The 22,271-nt window shown below is 42.0% G+C and overlaps 1 protein-coding gene across 1 annotated transcript; it reads right to left on the bottom strand.

The window, feature by feature from the left end:
- Positions 1 to 659: 659 nt before the first annotated feature.
- SMOX (spermine oxidase) lies at positions 660 to 17,100 on the bottom strand. Its single transcript, XM_075855923.1, has 6 exons — positions 16,835 to 17,100; positions 14,342 to 14,568; positions 7,265 to 7,438; positions 4,645 to 5,341; positions 2,451 to 2,611; positions 660 to 1,208 (listed from the first exon to the last, which is right to left on the bottom strand). Exons 1-6 carry the CDS (start codon positions 17,040 to 17,042, stop codon positions 1,071 to 1,073), a joined length of 1,605 nt encoding a protein of 534 aa, XP_075712038.1. The 5' UTR covers positions 17,043 to 17,100; the 3' UTR covers positions 660 to 1,070.
- Positions 17,101 to 22,271: the final 5,171 nt, after the last annotated feature.

Here is a 22,271-nt window from a genome sequence, read left to right as displayed (position 1 = left end):
GTGTGTGTATATATATATTATATATATATATATACATACATACACACACACACACACACACACACACATATACATATACACACACACACATATAATTACCGGCACACACAGACATACTCAATCCATAGTTTCACATTATACTGACAAAAGGGGGACATACTACAGTTTTTGTTTTTTTGCTGTATAGTCTGGTCGACTATGCTATTCTATCCAGTGGAATCCCACAAAAATAATGTATATTGTGCAGTATATGCTTTGACACACTGGAGCCTATCGGTGACTGAGGTTTTTTTTTTTAATGTATACAGTATCAGCTTTTATCATTTATGCATTTAACAGATCCTATAATAGTCTATGGGTGACTGATGACACAGGGAATTGTTACAGCCTTTGTTTAATGTATATGTTGGAAGCTTTTCTCTGCGACCATAAATGCAGGGTGAAAGAGGTCCGAGAAAGCGGATTATGAAGGTTCAGTGGCATTTAGGAATTTTGTTTTTTTTAAATCCAGGTTCTTAAAAAACACATACACAAATATATATATATATATATATATATATATATATATATATATATATATATATATATATATATATATATATACACATACATACATACATACACACAAAACTTTGGTAACAAAAATTACAGAAACAGAATGACAATTTTCAAAAAGGCAGAAGAATCTTCTAACCTGATGTTTATTGATTTTTGTAGTATTTATTATTAATAGAAGGCACTTACAATACAGAAAATAAAATAAATTAAAAAAGAAAAAAAAAGGCACCAGGTGTGCAAGATGTAAATGACACAAAACAATTAAAAAAAACAACAAACAAAAAAAAACAGAGCACCCTTCCCTGTTACCAATACAGTACATGAATTTGCTACAGACTTGTAATTTTTTTTTTTTTTTTAGTTTTTCATTTAAATATTTAGAATTTTTCATAAAAAAGGATAAAAATTTTCTAGGTTTAACATTTAAAAAAAAAAAAAAAAGAAGTAAGATGAAGAGCTAGAACACACACTGGTAGTCACAGGCCAAGAGTCAGTGGTTGTAGAATAGGGACTCAGTTGTTGCACTGTAAGAAGTCTTGGTACATATCGGCTAGGTGAATCGCTTCCCTCTGGCCGGACAGCAAAGCACCGTGGGTTGTGGAATAATACTTTCTGTGAGTGGCCTCACCCGAGAACATCACCTGCATGGGCTACAAGAGAAGAGACTGGTAAATCAGCCATAGTTTGAGAGCAAAACTTCCACTACCCCAGTAGACCTATACGTATAATAGTCACATGGGCATGAAAGGGTGCCAGTCTCCTGGTCCTCAGTTCCTGCCCGTCAGTGCGGTCAGAGGGCAGGGTGCGGATAAAGAAAAATCTCAAGATCCACATCAACGTCAAATCTCATTAGGTTGTGGAAATTAATATAGATGCAGAGTTTTATTCACAGAATGTTTTTTAGGACAATTTAGAGCAGTGGTCTCCAACTTATGGTTCCCCAGCTGTTGGAAAACTAAAACAACCGGCATGCCCAACACGGCAGGCTCTTTAGGAGCATGAATTGCGGAATTCCTACAGTATATTTTAAAAAACATGCCAAAGCAGCCATTTTATGCCCAATTTGGAAAACATCCCTTTAATAAAATTACACAAAGTATGTAATCATAAGTATAGAAAAAGATCATGGTCCATTGGCAAACTACAAAAGGGCATTTGCCACCTGACAGACCCCGCTAGTTTTTAGGGCAGAAAAACCAGAGGGTGCAAAACAACCCACTAAACTGCCACCTTTGAGTTGGAAGACGGCATGAGCTGTATGGTCAATTGTATTCCAGAGCTCACTTGGTCAATAAGAAGGTCCAAGAAGGACTCGTGCGTTGGCTCAGAAGAAGTGAACGAGTTAAAAAGGAGACAAAATGTGGCCCATCTCCTGGTTGGCAGAATTAACTTAAGAATTTTAAAAACTGTACTGGCTAGAGAAAGATAGCCTTCCATTTTGGGGGTCCCAAATGTGCCACAGGGTCTTGCCAGAACCTATAGGTACCTTTTATAATCTCAAAAACAAATTAAAATAGTTTGAAAAGATGTAAGAAAAGTTCTGATGGGGAAGACGAGTCTTGGAGTAATTCAGCCAATTTTTAACCTTCACACTGAACGATTAGGAGTGGTTGACAAAACTCCCTCACGTCTTTTACCCTACACATTAGTGAGGTGGAAAGAAGTTCTTCGCCTGGGTAGAGAATATTACAAGCCAATATTACTTCACAAATGGCCCAAACTGAAGCCGGAGTGGTCATTCCTCCTTAATGGGTAATGTACTTAATTTCCTTAATGTCCGTTTGGTTCCACCATCCTGAGGACAACCCCACCAGGAGACCATAGCGTGGAATAGCATATATTGTATATGGAGCATCTTCTACAATGAAAAACATGGTAAAATTTCTACTTACAGCAGTTTTTGAGCTCTCGGTATAAGGCAGTGGTTTCATGAGCGTCTCAACATCTGCTCCACTGGAGCCAACTTGAGTATAGGAATAAGATCCCAGGAAATAGGAGTTACTGCCCCAGGAGGACCTCAGGATGCGCCGAGGTTTTGGAATGTTTGGATTCCCTAGTGGGGAAAAAAAAAAAGTGCAAAAAGTTAAGGCAGATATCCCTCATTTGGAGGATTCCGTTCACTATATTTATTTTCACATGAGCCGACACATCACTTCCTTATACAAGATAACCACACTCCTTTCCTGAAATACTCTGTTCTGCTCACAATCCAATTCTTTCCAGTACTGGGCTAAGTATCTACTATCCATAGTCTTGTATTTGGGTGCTTAAAGTTGGGAATATGGAAAATAAAAGTATCAGTACAGATGAATATAGAATATTTCATTATTACGTATTAATATTCTGCTGTATACCTGCAATTAACTCCTTAATATCCCAGTCATTTTAATCGATGTCTTTCTGACCTTTATTTGGATACAGACTGGAAACTGAAGACTAGTAAACATTGCTAGCACAGACATATCGTATTACAGGTTGTCAGACAGGAGACGCTATGCCAAGTCCTGGATGTCCTCTAATCTAGCGTTCAAGTAGAAACATATAGATTAAATTAGCTATAAAAACCCTATAAAATATTTAAAGGAGCGGTGTGCTTTGAAAAAAAGCAGTTTATTTTAGAAAAACTTCCCCCTACCCAAAAATAAATAAATATATATAAGCTGATCATAGTGCCAACTGCTGAACTTACAGGGGAACCTGGCAACAAGTGTTTAATTTCCCTACAGCGCCACCACAGGGGAAATAAAGCTGAACACTGTCGTCATTGATATTATTAGACTGTCTGTCTAATGCACAGACGTGCCGGGTCCTCCAGAGAGAGAGAGACACTCTTTATATCGGCTCTCCGGTCGGACATATTGATGCAGGTTATGAATGAGCATTACATAATAGGTTTTCTAAACCAGACAACCCATTCAAATACAGTTAATACCTCCCTAGTAGACAAATGGGCTAGATGCAGCTTAATATTGCAAAGGCTTCATGATGAATGTCCATGGCATGTTTTTTTTTTGCGATCCTTTGATCGCTGGTAAAATAACTATGTATTGTAATTTTTACTGCCAGAAACAGGGTTTACTAGAAGCACAAAGATGGCTGACCTGAGGGCCTTCATTGGGCCCCCAGGCTGCCATGACCATCATCATCACCCTGTGATCACTTTGCTAGGTGCCAGTGGGGGCTTGGATGCCGCTTATCTTTATTTTCTGTGGCATCAGAGTGGTAAATGACCGGGATCTGAGTTAACTCTGATCCTGACCTTTACAGTGAAGTGTCAGCTGTAATGTACAGCTGACACCCATTGAGTATTGAGGAGGGCCCAGCCCATGAGCCGGAGTCATACTCCTTTCCTGGCCATGACGTACAGTTGTCATAGGTAGTTAAGGGGTTAAACATGAAAATTAAACAAATCACTTTGCCAAATCAGCTTTCAACTAATCAGTCTGAAAAGACCATGGTTGTTTACGTTGTGAATCCCTAGCGATCGGGTTTTTGAAGGGGTGGTCAATCAGTTTTCTTAGCAACCAGTAGGTCTCATCTCAACAGCTCAGGGAATAAGTGGGCAAGGAGACTGGTCACAAACAAAGACACCAAAAAAAATGTACAATATGTATATGCTTGAGTGAGGACAATCTTTTCTTAGAGATCTTACACACTATAGCTACAGGGACGCAATCCCCTCTAAAGGACATGATCACAGTCTCTTATCAAGTTCTCATTGAGGACCATGGCCCAAATCAGCAAAGGGTCGAATGAAAACAACTCCCAGTTTTGGCCAGGCTTCATCTGAGCAAGGTGCATGCTATACAGTTTAATAGCTCATGCACACGGCAATGGCGTGTGTGGATCCTTTACGGAAGCACATAAAGTCCATATGGGACCATATTATGGACCTGTAGGTCCTATGTTCCTTCAGAAGATGCCTTTGAGGCACCATATTGTCCAAAAGAAGCAATGATTCTCGGGAAGAATACCTCCATCGCATGCAAGTGAGAGCACGTCATGATTTTTTCCTTTACGGTGGTCTTTTAAGGGGTGCTCAACAGAGTCTTTACAAGTCAGAAAACGCAAGAGCAGAATACCAACCTGTAAATTTACGCAACAGCTCAGTGCAGGTTTCGGCAACAGTCTCATCATCGTACTTTTCCATGATCAAGGCTTCCTCACCACAGATCCACCCACTGAGTACATAACCGTACCTCTCCGGAGGATAGAGCACATCGAAGCTGCAGATCTTCTTGTACCACATCTCTTCAGGATAGGTTAAACTTTCACATTTAGCATCATCTTCCCAAACAAACTGGATACTGTTGCATTCAGGGCTCCAGAAAGGTTCTTCGAATTCCAAAAAGATCTTGTCAGTGGTGCTGATCCCTAGTTTTTCAATAGCCATAACTTTGTCTTCAGGAAGGCTAGGATGAAATAAAGTCTCATGATATTTCTTCAGGACGCCCAGAGAAACCGTCACAATCACATGATCCGCAGGGATGAACTCATAGTCTTCGCACTCCACAAACACAGGATATCCTTTGTCCTCCATCTGGTCATTGTTGTGGTCAGCCATTCCTTCTATCTGCTTGCGGATGGACCTGTTCCAGTGGATGCTCTTGACTGGCTTGAACAGTTGGATGATGGACTGTGGGATGGAGGCAGACAGCAGCTCTACAATCCTAATGAAGCCACAAGGAATTACGTGATGGGCACCAGGGATTTCGGTCCATTCCCCAAATTCACTGAGGGAAACTTCATCCATACTATGTGAACTACTCTCGCAGCTTTCCACCTGGTAGAAAGGAAAAAAAATAATAATAATTATATCTGTTCTAGCATAAAATGTCTGGTCATATATCAAGCAGTAGACATCATGCATGCCATGGACATCCATCATGAAGCCTTTGCAATATTAAGCTGTATCTAGCCCATGCAACTGCCAGAACAATAAAGGTGCCTCAACGGTTATTTCTTTAGGTAGGTTATCGATTTAGACTGCACATACTAGGGCTTCACACTTTTTGTAGAGAAGGAAGACAATACTAGATAAACGCCACTTGATATTTACCTTTCAACCACTTTGTATGGAGAACTAATATGTTCTAAATGAACACTTGCTAAATTGAAGTCCCTAAGAGGCAGAAAAGCCTAAAACAGTTTTTGCACTTTAAAATCATATCTCCCAACTTTCAAGTATAAAAGAGGGACAACCGTTGCGGCAATTTCTTTTAACCTACGCCTCTAATCCCACCCAATCCCCGCCCATACACACCCAGTTCAGCCCACACAATATCATGTTCCCATAGTGCCTCCCACACATTAGAATACCAAATAGCTGCCCCACACAGTATAATGACCCCATAGCGGCCACCATACAGTATAATGCCCACACAGATGCCCCCATGCAGCATAATGCCCATACAGATGCCCCCATGCAGCATAATGCCCCATAGGTGCCCCTAGAGCCAGTGCCCTTGTAGATAGTTCCACACAGTGTCAGTGTATATAGCACCACCCCCCCCTGTAAATAGCGCCATTGGGACTCACTCTAGGAACGTAATCCCCAGCCAGAGCATAGGCCGGAGATTCCGCTCCTAGAGGGCAGCTCTGATGTCACTGTCAATATATGGACCGTGACGTCAGTGGCTACTCCTTGAGCGGAATCGTAGTTAGACTCTGGCCGGGAATTCCGCCCCAGGAGGAGCCCCTGACGTCAATGTCCACATAGGGACAGTGACCTCAGGGGCTTCCTTTAGGAGTGGAATCCCCGGACAGATCGGCAACAAGGGATTCCGTTCATGGAGTAACCACTGACGTCACTGTCCATATATGGACAGTGACGTTAAGGTCTTCAACGAGCACAGCGCTTAAAGTAGCGATGTGCCCGGGGAGTCCTTGACGAGCAAAGGAGCTTCCTCTGCTCTGAACTAATTCTGAAGTAGGGAGCTGATGGTTCCCTGCTCCAGAAATGGGTTCAACTATCTTCGTCCTGAGGACACCGATACAGTCGACAGCGGGACATACCGCCCGGAATCCGAGACTGTCCCGCTGAATGCGGGACGTATGTTTTATAGGTTATGATAGGGTATGTTCACACGGTTAACAAAGAACGTCTGAAAATATGGAGCGGCTTTCAAGGGAAAACAGCTCTTGATTTTCAGACGTTTAAGAAAACTCGCGTTTTTTCACGTCCATTTTTGGAGCCAATTTTCTATAGAGTCAATGAAAAACTGCTCCAAAAATGGCTCAAAAAGCGACATGCACTCTTGTACGGGGAGTCTTTTTACGCGCCGTTTTTTTTCAAAACGGCCGCATAAAAACAACGGCCCGTCGGAACAGAACGCCTGCTTCCGATTTTTCGGCCCGAAAATAAGCCGTGTGAACATACCTTCATGAAAACTGGGAGCCAGATCATCCTTATGGAGAAAGTGGTACAGGTGGCTAAATCTCCAAGAACCCCCAATGGGGCATCAGCAGGTACTCTGGATAGTGCAAGATTTTCTTGCCAAACTTTCTGAACCGGCCACTCAAGTAGGAACCTATAATGAACTGTAATACTCGGGGATGTAGGGAATCACAAGAGGTCACAGATGTCAGAAGATATACCTGCGGCAGTCAGTGAGCTCAGAACACACTCGGCACTGTTGAGACGTTTCTATCAGTCTTGTTGGGGTTGTTGTTCTACAAAGCAAAGAAGAAAGTTCTAGGTGTTTACCTTTAAGTATTGTTGAATCATAGCCAGTTTCAGCGCCTTTGTGTTCTCCGAATCATCAGGATCATCCTTGATGCGTTTCCGTACCACATCCCGGGTAAAGACACCAACGCTGTTTTGACTTTCTGCATTAACTGGTTTTCCATTCTGAAAAAACTCCTGAGTCAAGTTATAGACCTGCAGAAAAAAAAAAAAAGACAATATAGAGAACAATTTACCATCCTAAGACTTTATGCATACACAAAATAAACATGGCCACAGAACGGGCGTTATCGAAAGATCGGAATATTTTCGCTTTAAATAGTTAGACTCCTGTAATTTACTATCAAATGCTGGTCTAAACTATTTTGTGTGTAAATAGAGCTGGATCATAGTCTAGACTTTTACCCTTAAGCTCCGGAGACATCCTCACGACAGCAGAGAGTAGGCCGAAGGATAAGCGCCACACACACGTAGAAAGTGCCGCACACACCCACCTCCCTGTAGATAGTTCCATTGGGGCTCCTAGGGGTGGAATCCGCAGTTCTGCCTAATCTGGACATTCTGGTGTCTGCCAAACGCTGCCAACTGAGCAGCCAGAGAGTTTAGCGACCCTTAAACTGGATTGTTAAAATAGGTACGTGGAGTAAAATTGCAAACTTCAGGTAAGTTTAAACCTAGCGGTATTATAGTAATTTATCATTGTTACAGTAGTTCAAATAATTTTGTATTATATCAAATTTGAAAGTAAATTAAAAAAAAATTCTATTACCCGGCTGAGTTGGAGACCCCTTGTCTAGACAAAATGAAGTCCAACCCATGGTAAGGGAGAGCTATCGGGTAGAGAGACCACTGAGCTAAAACTCTGAATTAGCCATGGAATCGAAATACAAGAATCAGTATTTAGGTTGTGCCCTCTGAAGTAATAGATGTGATTTAAAAGCAAACTAATTCACCATCATCGTGCCGGTCTGGTAGAAGTTTTGACTAATACACTTTTACTGCAACACTTCTAATGGGTTGTATTTTTCCCCAGAAGCAGTGCCACTAGCCTGCGGTCAGTGCCTGGTAGCTCAGCCCCATTCAACTGAATGCTTTAACACCAGCCACAACCCAAAAACACGAGCAGCGCTGTTTTTAGAAAAAGGGTCTAGTTTCTTCCCAGACTCCTACAACCTATTTAACTTTGCACCACAATTCGAGCTATAACTACTACCCCATTTAAAAGTTTTGGGGAAAAGGTGGAAAGTAGAGAGGATATTCTTCAAATTATCAATTGTTCCTCGCAAATCAAACCTTGTCACAAGGAAGTGCAACTAATGTAATTCCCATTTTTAATCACTAAATTAAAAAAAGGTTGCGTGCGAGACAGTATGTACAGTCAAGGGGTTGTTCTAGTCCCCATGCCATTTTGGCCAAACATGTACAAGAATTAGTCATATGGAAGGAGAGAGGGGGGGGGGGGGGGGGGTTTAGGGTTTCCAGTTGCCCGGAAATTCTCGTGACCAGGACCGGCAGGCCCTTACATACCATTGTACTCAATTGTATCCGCGTCCTACGAACACAGATACAATTGACAGTGCTGGCGAGGCAAGAGAACCATCTTGTGATGCCAGCAGCGCTGTGATGCCATTCCGATAGGGCAGGCCTGTTTAGAAGAGGAGATCAGGCCTGCATCATTGGAGGAGAAGATGGAGCTGGAAGGGGGAACAGGCGAGTGCTTGTTGAAGCGTGAATATCTACCTACATGGGCAGAGTGGCATTATCCACAGGGATCACTATCTACAGGGGGCACTATCTATGCTGGCTCATACAGACCAATTTTTGTTGCGTAAAAAAACAGATGGTAGTGGGAGCGTGGCAAAAATAACTTGGTTTAAAAAAAGTACGCATTTGGAAACCCCCTATAAAACACAATAAATTAGGAGATTGACGTGAAACAAAAAAGCCTCGTTAGAGAACAATATATAAAATAACTACCAGATTTTCTCAAAATAAGAAGTTGCAAGAAGCCGAATTCTTATTCAGGTGAACCCTCAGCGAGGCTGGTAATGATACAATCCCACCTCCGTGCCCTCAGGGCCCTGTCTGTTCAGTCAACAGGAAAAACTACATTTGTTGAACATCTCAGCAGAGCAGTCTACAAATAGCAAGTGTTCTTTGAGCTTCAAAACCCGTTCACAATGTAAGTACATTGTATCCTCACCTACAGAAGGTTATAGAAGTACAACGGAAAAACATTCCGCATCGCAAGACCCATTTTAGAGGTTGTTCAATGGATGAGAACACAGATGACAGACAAAAAGTAAAACAGATTTTGGATATGAGAAAAAGTCGAACGAAACGCATACAGCACCACATTTCATAAATATGACAAAATAATGCAGCCAATAAAAACAAAAAGTTTTGCCTTCCTAACATGGTGCCAAAGCCTCAAAGAAAAAAAAAAAAAAAAAAAGAGAGCGTTTAGGAGGATGTACGAGTACCCACAGCAGTCTATGGGACTACACCTGCTCCGTCAGGTGCATTTCTTCTAGGGAAGAAAAGCCCAGTAATACGTTGTCGTACAGCGCCATAGGGACATCACGTGCTGAAGTACAGGTTCTACTCCCACGGCTCTGCCAAGGGAAGGTCCAAAGACTATGATAGTTGCCTAGACACTTCCCAGTCTTTAGCCACCCTAAGAGAGATCGTAGTCCTAATTAAAAAGGGAGCTCTTAAAGAAACCCTCAAAGATTGGACCCACTATGAACCACTTTCTACAAGTCTGGGGCTAGGCTTTCGGAATGCGCTTTTTTTAGGCTTTCACCAAAACCAAAATTGGGTCTTAAAGATTTTAGGGGGTGGTGAGTTAATAAGACTTTCCTTTATACTTCATTGCTCTTTAGGATCAGATCCCTATTTTGGCAGAAGAGACAAAAGCTGTAAATGTGTTCTTGGATCCAGCCCTTCGAAGAAAAGCTGTTGTATGACCGGCACTTGACAAACCTCAGAAGAAATCAGAAGCAGCCTGGTGTACATGGTTTCATTTCCAGCAGCTGGTGCCTGGAAATTAAACCAGAATGACCTGTTCCCGTAGTGAGAGCGCATACTAATTTGGAATCTCCTCATCTGCAGTCACCGGTGTGTGATCTCCCATTAATGACAGGAATTTCATTAATAAAAATTAGGCCATCCGCTAATCTTCATTTCTCATTACATTTTACGATTCTCTACAGACCTAACGAAGATGAAGCAGCCAGATATTATAGAGGACGGTATTCAAGCTTGAAATTATCCAAACACAAGAAATTCACAACCTGCAGGACATTGGAGGAGCAGTAGTGGTCAGACCCAATGATTGTCAATATATATTCTTCCAATTAATTTTGCAGAATTTCTACATTTTGGATGCAATAAATTCATTAGGGAAGCCAAAGATAATCAGTTTTATCAATGACACAGATGGTTAGTAAGATCTGCCCATCCATCCACACACCACTATCCATCCATTTGGTTTCCATATGGACCACTTGAATAGCTCACGATCTCTCCACATGGTAAAATTACTACTGTATCATAATTCTAACTTTAGCATCTTGGTTGTACTGCTCTAGTATGACTGCTGAAACCAACTATTACAGGGACTGGCAGTTCATGTAGCTCCTCATGCCATAGATATTACAGAACCACAGAATGGGCAATGGCAGACCATGACCACAATGTATGGTCCAAGCAGCTTCTTCTCAAATCAACCCTTAGTCAGGCGCACAAGCTCGTCTGACTTCAGATTGCGAAAATTCATGGACTATTTGGTCATAAAAAGCCACTTCAGTTTATGGGTAGATTGGCAAACGAAATGGAAGAATTTTCGAAAATGCTATTGATAGACCTTTGTCCATCTCAGATGGCCACTTCTATTTGGGAGAAGAGGTAACCATAAACACGGTTGGTCCTCATTAACCTTATAAATGGACAGGAACAACTAAATCAACCCTAGAAGGTTTGCAAGTTGGCTCCTAGAAGAAAAAAAAATAGGGCTTGAGCTTAGGACTGGTGTCTTGGAATTCTACGGTCATGAGATATGAGCCATGCAATTATTTTTTATACTTTGAAGGTCTTAATGAGTTTCACAAAGTAATTTCCAATAACTTCTTTAAAGTGCAATGGTTACAGTCCAAATTGCTCCAATTATCAACTCCAAGTTATATTCATAGTAGGTCTCCAATGGTTCAGTTACGGTTGCAGACGTTTTTTCCCTAAGTTGCATAGATGTACTCAGCAGACATCTTTTAGGACTTGGACAGAGTCTAGCCACCGCTGCTCTAATCTAACACATTTTCTACATTACCAAGTAGGTGCACAGCCAATTAAACTAGTGACCGGTGTGAGAGGACAACACTAGGAGTTGGAGAAGAGAACTCAAAGACATGCACATTATATCAGATCCTCAAGATCTACTAACCACCACTAACGTCATGTGGTCATATACATCCGATAAACATGAAAATAGTCAGGTTTGGTCGACTATCTGTATGGGGGAGGGCGGAGTGGTCTTAAGAAAAAAAAAAAAAGAAGGGGGGGAGGGGAGTCAAAGATTGGCCATGTTGTATTTCAGCATGCCCAATCATTTGTTCCTGGGTTTATAGGCCATTATCAGAGGACTGCGTATTTACGGGTGAGAGACAGAAAGAATATATTAAAGAGGTTATCAGGGAGGTAAAATTTTTGATTTTTAGAGAGGCCGGCAAATTAAATAAAGTAACCAAAAATAGCACTACGTACCTATCCTTGCCCCCGGTGATTCAGCGCTGAGGCTCCGGTGTCACTTCTGGTGGTTGTTTACATGCATGTAGCATGAGACCGCTGCAGCCAATCTGAGGGCTCAGCGGTGACAAATTGTATTTCTAGCATATTACCAGAAATACAACACCTGACTGCTGGGCCCTTTTATTGGCTGCAGTGGTCATAAGCTATGTGCATGTAAACAACCACCAGGAGCACCGCCAGAGCCTCAGCGCTGGATCGCCAGGGGGCAAGGATAGGTATGTATTGCTTTTTTGGTTTATTTAAATTTGCGGCCCATACAAAAAAAAAAATAAGTTCACCTCCCAGATAACCCCCATTAAGTGCATGGACACCTTTAGGCCACATAGCAGAGGACATGATCTTACCTAGGTATGATTGTATATTTGCTTCTCATACTTTAGTTCTTAAAGTCCTAAAGAAAAACAGGATTCCTATCCTACCCATTAATATATTGTGTACAGATATTTAGATCAGAGTAAGAAACATTTCTATTCCGGTCACAGTCTCGTGTGAAGAACCAGGAAATTGATTTTGCATAGACGATTAGATTGGAAGTCCAGACGTGTCCCAGCTTCAAACTCTCCGTGTTCAATGACCGACCCGTTCACAAAGAGACAATATCAAATATCTGCTTTGCTTCAGTCTATTGGGTTACCTTCATTTAACCCATCTCTGGAGTAGAGGGGGCATGTGTGCCAACCAGCTATTTTTTTTGAAGGATCCTTACTAGAGTATTACTTCTATATAATGACCTATTGTCAACGTCTACACAACAAAGACAGTCTTTCGTAAATGAGACAGCTGGAAATACGGATAATGGACAAGTGAGATATTTTTTGTGAATCGCCGTGTGATCGGATGACGTTATTGGATGGAGCCAGGTCAGATCAGTGGAGACCCATCTACTGATCCCCAAAACAGGGGACACTCCACACAGCCTCTCAAATTGTACAGGGGAAACTCACTGGGCTACTTCTAAATTAAATTAGTCTTTACACTAACCATAAGGCCCAATATCCCCTCCCCCCTCCGTTTCATTTTAGTTCACCAATATTATATTGTAAACTATTAATTTACCATATAGAATTTAAAAAAAATTCAAATGTATAATTTTTTAGTCAAACATGCCATAAAGTAGAATACAAAAAAAATATAAAATATACATAAACTTGAATGTTTTTTTATAAAAATTGTAAATTAATAAATTTACAATATATCAGGGGGAAAAAAATTACTAAAAACCCACCGTAGATTTTTTTTATGGACAATTACTCCTTGTCATTACGGTTGGAGCCATTGAAGCCTGATGCGCATTTGGCCACACTTAACCCTTATATTTCATGCAATGCTTGAAGAACATCTCTTAACTTACATGTAAAGGTCAAACAGAAAGATACCGAGAGACTGAACGGCCTGATGAGGAGGTTCAGGCTCATTAATATGACAACTATATGTGGATGCCTCCATGATGACAAACACGTCGTGACATCTCTTAATGGAAGGACGAGGCGCTGCATTATTCAGCAGCTAAAGTCTCTATGGCAATAACAGGATGGAGGAGATTTCCATGAAAGGACATTCTGGAGGTGACACCGAGTCACTCAACGACGTGTCCGTTCTATAGGTGCTGTGACATCCGACAGCCAAAATCATTACTTCTCCCCTTTATCCTCAAGAGATGTCCATGTATGAAATAGCAAAACAATGCTACAAACCTGCACCTGTTTTATGGGATATATAAAGGACTTATGTATCGGCTCAGAAAACAAATACAATAATAGATATGATAATGAATATTATATTTGAAAAACCTATAAACTTGGTAAGAAGTCCAATGATCGGACATTTTTGGGATTTACTTTCAACAAATTGATCAGACTGATGTGTTTATTGGATTTAAAAAAAAAAAAAAAAAAAAAGTGGGCCGAAAAAAAAATAAAAAAATTAATGGTGCCTAGAGGGGAGTGAATTTTTTAAATTCTCTATTTGCCTACATTACACATCAAAATCTATTTGCTGTAGTGCCCAACTTTTTGGGTTTTGTTTTTTTAGCTGGCCACATGGCTCCTAGGACTTCTCTAGCCCTTATATAAGTATAGGCAAGTTGTGCTGGATGTATAACTGGCCATGGTGGCACAAAAGAACAACTTGACCATCTTCTTGACCCACCATACGGTAATACGAACCCGTAGGGAATAATTTTGCCACGTGCGTGAGGCCTCAAACAGACTATAGAGAGCCTATCAGGTCCAATAAGATAAAAAGCTCATGAAATCCTGACAACATTTGACCCTGGATTGTGAAGCTTCTAACCTCGTTATAAACATCACTGAATTCTTCAACCACATCTTTCGGGATCCTCTGTCCATTGCTGGTGAGGTAGTGAGCCACTCCATTCTTGGAGTAAAGACTGATGCGACCGACACTTCTCTCTCCATCTGTGGTTTCTTCCAGCAGGCCATTGTCTTCTGCTAGATGATAAATCGGATTGCCATTTGAACCATGGATCCAGGTAGCTCCCAGTTCAAATGTAGCGTGTTCTAAGAAGAAAAAAAAAAAAAAAAAGTAATGAAGACAACGGCTCTACCAAGAACATGACTTGGTCTATGGCTTTCAGAAACAGGGTGGTTCGATCGAAGGCCAAAGACATGGCCATTTTAATCTGTGGTGCTCTGGGTCCCAACGATCACTAGAACAAAGGGCCAGAGATGCTCAGTTGTGTGCCGGTACTTGGGCTCCGGACCGGCATGTACAGGCTATATACAAAGTATAGCGCTCACACACACACACGGAATACGGCATTCATAGCCAAGAGGGGCAGCACACAAATCCAAGGGCTCATGCCTCTATAGGCCTCGGTCATGAACACTTTGCATGGCTTTATTTTGTGGCCTAAAAAGCTTTTTTACTAATAGTGCATCTGTATATTTTATATGTTATTTTTCACATCGCAAATTATGCAATTCAAAAATCATGTAATGCAAAGAATCCTCTTCGCAACACATGACTTATTCTGGAAAAAAGGTCAAAGAAAAAAAATAAAACACACGCATTGACATATGCAAATTTTTTTTTTGCTTTTTTTTCTGGAAGAGGCAAAAATAAAAAAAACGCGATGGACTGTGAACTAACATCTGGCCACAGCATTTTTTTGCCGCAAAAACAAAGCCTTTTTTTCCTAAAAACATTGCGATGCCGCCCTTACTCTAGCGAAACAGTCTACGTTAAAGAGGCTCTGTCACCACATTATAAGTGCCCTGTCTCCTACATAAGGAGATGGGCGCTGTAATGTAGTGGACAGTAATGCTTTTTATTTTAAAAAAAACGATCTTTTTTCACAACGTTAGGAGCGATTTTGGTTTATGCTAATGAGCTTTCTTAATGCCCAAGTGGGCGTACTTTTACTTTCGACCAAGTGGGCGTTGTACAGAGGAGTGCATGACGCTGACCAATCGGCATCATGCACTCCTCTCCATTCATTTACACTGCACTAGCGATATAGATATATCACTATGTGCAGCCTCATACACAAGCCCTAACATTACTACAGTGTCCTGATAATGACTACACATGAAATCCAGCCTGGACGTCATGTGTACTCAGAATCCTGACACTTCTGACTCTCTTTGTGAGATTCCGGCAAGTGAAACCAAATCTCGTTTAGCTCCGTGATCTCGCGAGATTTGGTTTCACTTGCCGGAATCTCACAAAAAAAAAAAAGAGAGTCAGAAGTGTCAGGATTCTGAGTACACATGACGTCCAGGCGGGATTTCATGTGTATTCATTATCAGGACACTGTAGTAATGTTAGGGCTTGTGTATGAGGCTGCACATAGTGATATATCTATATCGCTAGTGCAGTGTAAATGAATGGAGAGGAGTGCATGATGCCGATTGGTCAGCGTCATGCACTCCTCTGTACAACGCCCACTTGGTCGAAAGTAAAAGTACGCCCACTTGGGCATTAAGAAAGCTCATTAGCATAAACCAAAATCGCTCCTAACGTTGTGAAAAAAGATCGTTTTTTTAAATAAAAAGCATTACTGTCACCTACATTACAGCGCCCATCTCCTTATATAGGAGACAGGGCACTTATAATGTGGTGACAGTCTCTTTAATTGCATTTCCCAGTGGTTGGCCATTAATTGGTTATGTCCTCTCGTCTAAAACACGGACTACGGACCATCTATCCAAAAATGAATATGTAGCATTAGACTTTTTTTCTCTATGGGCCATTGGTTGGTTGAAATCTTACGGATATGGCTAGAACAAAAAATAAAATATATATAACCCACAGCTACGAAGATTGATCACATCTCCATCCTGGATTTTATTTATAAGGTTTTGTTTGTAAAGATAATGCTTCACGCAGCACTATTTTTTTCCTGTCAAATACGACAGAATCACAACGGAGACGCCGACGCAAATGCAAACAGAGCCATAGACGGGATTTACATGGAAACGTTCCAGGATTTTATGCAGTATCAGCAGGACACCCCCATACAGGCTACGCGCGGATTTTGCTGTATCTTTCACCCGTTCTACATTGAAATGGGTGATGTCCACAGTGAACATCCAGACCAGAACGAGCATGCGGCAAAAGAGAATCCCTATAGCATGCGGAGATTTCCAGTTGGAAAAATGTTACGCAGCATGTGGTTGGGATTTGTTAAAATCTCATCCACATGGCTGGGACTGCAATCCGTTGCGAATGTTCGGCAGGGAAGATCTGCAGCATTTCCATCCCATGTGAGCCCAGTCTAACATTATATATGGAGAACACCTGTAAGGTCGGGTTCACACTCACCAAGTTTTAAACTTTGAACTCTGCCTCCAATTTGATCAGATGCCTCAAGGATTGTAACATCCGAGAATCCTTTCTCGAGGAGAAATTTTGCAGCAGAGAGGCCCGCAAGACCCGCTCCAATAATCACTATTCGCGGCTGTCGATTTCTCCGTGGACCACTACTAAGAGGATCATCAGTGCTGTCTGAAGATATGTCACAACTTTGCATGCCGTCCAAGCTCTCCTCTTAGTTGACCTGGTGAGGGAAAAAAAATATATATATATATAATTTCAGCCATCCAATCACATTGTCCTTGGTGACGTTTTTAAAGGAGTGGGTGGGGACACGTTCTGACCAATACTTTTGGGACCATAGAGGACAACCCATTAAAAAGAAGCACTTCAGCTTTAAGAGGGATTGTATCATTAGAAAGTTACATATTAATCAGGTTTTATTATGGACTACGCCAACTTCTACTCTGGTAGACGTGGCACAGCCACGTAACACGTTGTCAACCATTTACTGGAATAGGCAGGTGTAATACATTTCTACAGTAGCTGGGTGATATCATCTGATGACCAGAAGAGCTAGCAAGTCCACCAGGTGCCCCATGTGCTGATAAAAATACTTACCCCTCCCGGTTCCCATAATAGTCTTCACTTATAGGTGCCGTTGCAGATAATGACCGGATACCGGGGTCGGCAATGGGATGTGGTCTACCGCGTCGCCTGGAAGTGAAGAGCATTTTGGGAACGGGGAGAGGAGAGTATATATGGTCTGTAATACTTTAGGGAGTCCTGTTTGGTGTCTATATTTAATTTGGGGGTTTGGCCTGGAGTCTATTCGTTTTGAGGTGTGTTGAAGGGGGCCGTATGCTTTTGATTATTTAGATGCTGTAGTTTGGGGCAGGTCCCAAATAAATGGGCATAAGGGGAAAACAAAAATGCTGATCAGAACGGTCGCTTCTGAAAAGTTGACAAGTATGTGTGTCAAGGTTGCCAACCGGCCGCAGATTCCTGGACAGTCCGAAAAAATCAGGGACTAAAACAGATTAAAATTAGTTTGGCAACCTTGATGTGCCCGGACAGCAATAACAAACATTAAAAAATGTTGTAAAAGAAGAGAATTAAAAAAAAAAAATTGCTCAAAAATGTGAACAGTTTCAAGAAACTTCTTCGGAATGGAAAGGAAGATTTTTTTTTTTTTGTAAATCAAAATGTATTTTTTTCTGAGAAAAAAAAAAAAGAATTTCCGAGCTTGCCAAAGAACATCACACTCTGTGACAAGAGGAAGAAAACAGCGCGCACCGAGCGTTTCAGAAAAGGGAAACAAATTAACTTTGTTGTGAAAGACCCATCCGGCCTGTTCTTTGAGACACAGAAGAGAAGTTCAGGCTTTTATTAATCCGTCCGCCCCACAATCCCCTGCAAATAATCGTGCTTGGAAACCGCCGCCAGACAATTCTGGCACAACTCCCACCATGCAGGAAGCAACCGGAGACTCTGGGAATCCTCGGTATATGGAGGCCTCGATGGCATCGCATTATCAGGGCACAAGAGCAGAACGAGAAGACGAGGGAAGAAAGGGAACACTTTTACCATGTCTGAGAACAGTCTGAGCCACCAGACACTGACGCCAGGAGACATTTTACTGAATTGCCATCAATTACCCTGACGGGAACCAAGTGACTTTATCCAGTCTCGTAACTCTACATTTACAGTCCTTTATCCCCGGTTAACTTTTTCTGGCAAGAAAAAAATATTCTATAGGATGTCCAGGATTAGAAAAACATGGCAGAGACAGCGCCACACCTGTCCAGGGGTTGGGTTTGGTATTGCAGCTAGGCTCCATTAACACAAATGGGACTAAGCTGTAATACCACACACAACCTGTAGACCTATGTGGTGCAGGTTTGTTTTAATAATGTGATTTTTGTTAAACATTTTCCTGTAAAGCGATCAGAAGATAAAAGTTAGACATATGGGCTATTCCAGCCTCTAGCATTTTTCACCTAGCCAGTGGATAGGCAAAAAATGTCAAAGTTGGTGGTGGTCTGACCGCTGGGACCCCACCAATTACCAGAACAACGTGCTCCGCTGTTTCCATCAGCCTCAGGCTTTGAATGGAGAAGCCCCACGTAAATTCCTCTTAGCGGCTCTCTTGCAGCAGGGGGGGGGGGGGTCAATGGGACAGGCAGGTGTCCTAGTGGTCGGACCATCACCGATCTAGGAATTTTTTTATGGCTATATTAACCCCTTTTAGTGAGAATAGCTTTTTTTTGTGTCCCCATGACAACACTTCCTGATCCAGGGCTTTTGTAAGCTCCGTGTTATCATGTGGACAATGGAACTCATACCAGCCAATCAAAAAGGTGAAAGTAGAAATGTGACCGATTACTATGAAAATACTAGGATCCCAAGATCAGCTTGTCTGTCTGGTTATGTACAGCCCCTCTAAGGGTATGTTCACACGGCTTATTTTCGGGGGGAAAATAAATAAATAAAATCGGAAAGCAGAACGACTCCAAACATCTGCCCATTGATTTCAATGAGAAAAATGGAGTTCTGTTCCGACGGTGCATTTTTTTATGCGGCCGTTTAAAAAAAAAAAAAAACAGCTGCGGAAAATAGCGCCCGCGAAAAAGTGCATGTCACTTCTTGAGCCGTTTTTCATTGACTCAAAAGAAAAAGAGCTCCAAAAACAGCTGTAAAAAAACGGGAGTTGCTAGAAAAAAAAACACAGCTGAAAATCAGGAGCGGTTTTCCCTTGAAAACAGCTCCGTATTTTCAGATGTTTTTTGTTAAGCGTGTGAACATAGCCTAACACAGTTCCCTCTAAGCAGTGTCCTCTGGAGAACGCACGGTTTAGATGGATCAGTGCTCTTTAAGCCAAGACTTCTAGGACAACAAACCAGGACACGAATAGTTAACAGCACAAACCGGAATCAGGAAATATTACAACATCACAATGCTCGGAGATTAGCTCCAAAGCAAACAATCCGGGATGACGCACGCTGACTAATACTTACATCACTTCCAGGGATGAACGCCTCTCGTAAAGTCACGCAGGAGACCGAGGAGCAAAGATTTCTCGATTAAGATCAGATCTATGCCCAAACCACAATAATCCGGTCACCTCCTCGCCTGCCTGTGTAATCGCTCATTCATACTGGTTGTATGGAATCCTGATCATGAACTAGGGAGCTCAGGATGAACACAGCCACAGGTCCCAGTGAAGCAGAGTTATTGGGAACAGGTTTAATCTAGGGCTTAAAAGGGGTCAACTCAAGACCACCGTTAGTCCATATGCCCCATCGAGACACAGAGGGAGTCCTCTACTCGGAACACCCCTCTAAGAAGAGAGCTGCCATGGTTGGCCATTCGTTGGAACGACGAGCATGTCATGCTACATGCCCCTAGCCGAGGCCACAGAAATGTGTGGCCAGATGGGGATACCTGATTGCCGGGGGTCAGAGAAGCCAGACCACCACTGTGCATGGAAAATTTATCAAAAGGTCGGACCCACAGCAATCATAAGGTCACGGCATATCCTAGCGATTTGCCATAACATTTTCAGATGGGAATACCACTTTAACTAGTGTTGCCCCTCATTCATTTTGAGGATCATGGGGCATCCTGGCAGTCGGACCCCATACGGATCATCACTTTCTATGGTGGGAAAAAGCCTTTAACGAGCCCTCACAGGCGCCATATTAAAAAAACATTCTGATTAGATGAAGTATATAGAAAGGGGGAGATTCAGATCTACATTAAGGCCACATTCACACGAACGTGTCCGCTTTGCACACATAAAAAAACTCAGCTATTTTCTCGCATTGCAGTTCCGTGCGGCATCCGTGTACGGATAGAGTCTGTGTGGTAGGTCATCTATATGGTCACGCGAGGTGATTTTTTTATTTCCCTCATCATTTCCTTAGCAACTGTTGTGTGAATCACGTACAACACACGGATGATGTCCGTGTGCTTTTTGTTCACGCACCCGTTAACTTCAATGGAGTGCGCAAAAACGCACCAGAATAGGACATACAGTGAATTCCACGCAACAGACACACGCTGCGTGAAAAATATTGCGTCTGAAGAGGTCCATTGATTTTCATAGGTCCGTGAAAAAAAAAAACGGACAGTGTGAATAAGGCCTAAGGGGTGCAGTTGAGCCCAGTAAATTGATTCAAAAGTGCCAAATAGATGTTATGGGGCACAAAATACCAAGTAGACCACCCTCAGAATCAGGTCCGGCTTCTTTAACCTCCAGGAGGGGTCTTTGGGCAAGGAAACATTGAGCCCCCTCAGTGATGCTAAATTGCAAATAACGGGCAACTATGCGCTGCCAGATTATCCCCATCAGAAATGGGGAGTCATCAGTTGGTACACTTTTTACGACTAGTGTGCATACTTTAAGGGTATGTTCACCCGGAGTGTTTTCAGCTGTTTTTCGGGCCGTAAACGTCCCAAAAAAAAAAAATAAAAAAATAAATCGGAAGCAGAACACCTCCAAACATCTGCCCATTGATTTCAATGGGAAAAACGGCGTTCTTTCCCCGCGAAAAAGCACGTCACTTCTGGAGACGTTTTTCATTGACTATAGAAAAACAGATCCAAAAACAGCCGTAAAAAAAAAAAAAAAAAAAAGAAGTCTAAAAAAATCAGGAGCAGTTTTCCCTTGAAAACAGCCTTGTATTTTCAGAAGTTTTTTGCTTAGCGTGTGAACACAGACTTACAAGAAGAACCTATGATGTGGTCATCTGCCAACCAGTATGGCCCCCATCTTGTAAATTTTAAAAAGGAGAGATCATACCCATATGGCAGACCTGCCCAAAAATACACAATACGCATTGCAGGACATCTCCCACAACGCCAATCTACTCACTGCCTCCTTATTTAAAACCAAAAGGAAACGCTCGGAAAGATGCTCATGAATTACCCAACACGAAATATATTCCAGTAAGTACATTGACGTAAATCCTGAAGAGCTACGTCTACAATTCCCTGCCTAGAAACTGGACCATTTATAATGACTCACAGCCGCTCCCAGGACCTTCACAAGAGGTGAATGAAGGGTGGAGCATTGTGTACGACTTGTAATAAAGACAAAGTGTTTGAGATATGTGATGAAACACCGGCACCCTCCGTACCAGCATCCAGGCCAAAGAATCAAACCCTTTATATAACCGGAGCAGGACACAGAAAACTTTGCTCCATCAGACAGTGACACAATGTCTGCGGACAACTCTACGGAACTACTAAACCTTGGAATCTCCATCACACGATCGACGTTCTGGAGGTAACGCTACACAAAAAGACCCAGTTTGGTGGAGAACAATTCCAATATAAAAAAGAAAAAAAAACTTATATTCACCAAGAGGAGGACCTTAGCTCCCTCCAACAATATGAACGTAGGTGGTACAGCATAGATTTTATTCAACCCACACCATACTGA

Source organism: Rhinoderma darwinii, chromosome 1 (assembly GCF_050947455.1).
Source record: "Rhinoderma darwinii isolate aRhiDar2 chromosome 1, aRhiDar2.hap1, whole genome shotgun sequence".
In the NCBI taxonomy this organism is placed as follows: Eukaryota; Metazoa; Chordata; class Amphibia; order Anura; family Rhinodermatidae; genus Rhinoderma; species Rhinoderma darwinii.
The sequence above is the reverse complement of the archived record's forward strand: the minus strand, read 5'-3'. Positions and strand labels throughout refer to the sequence as shown.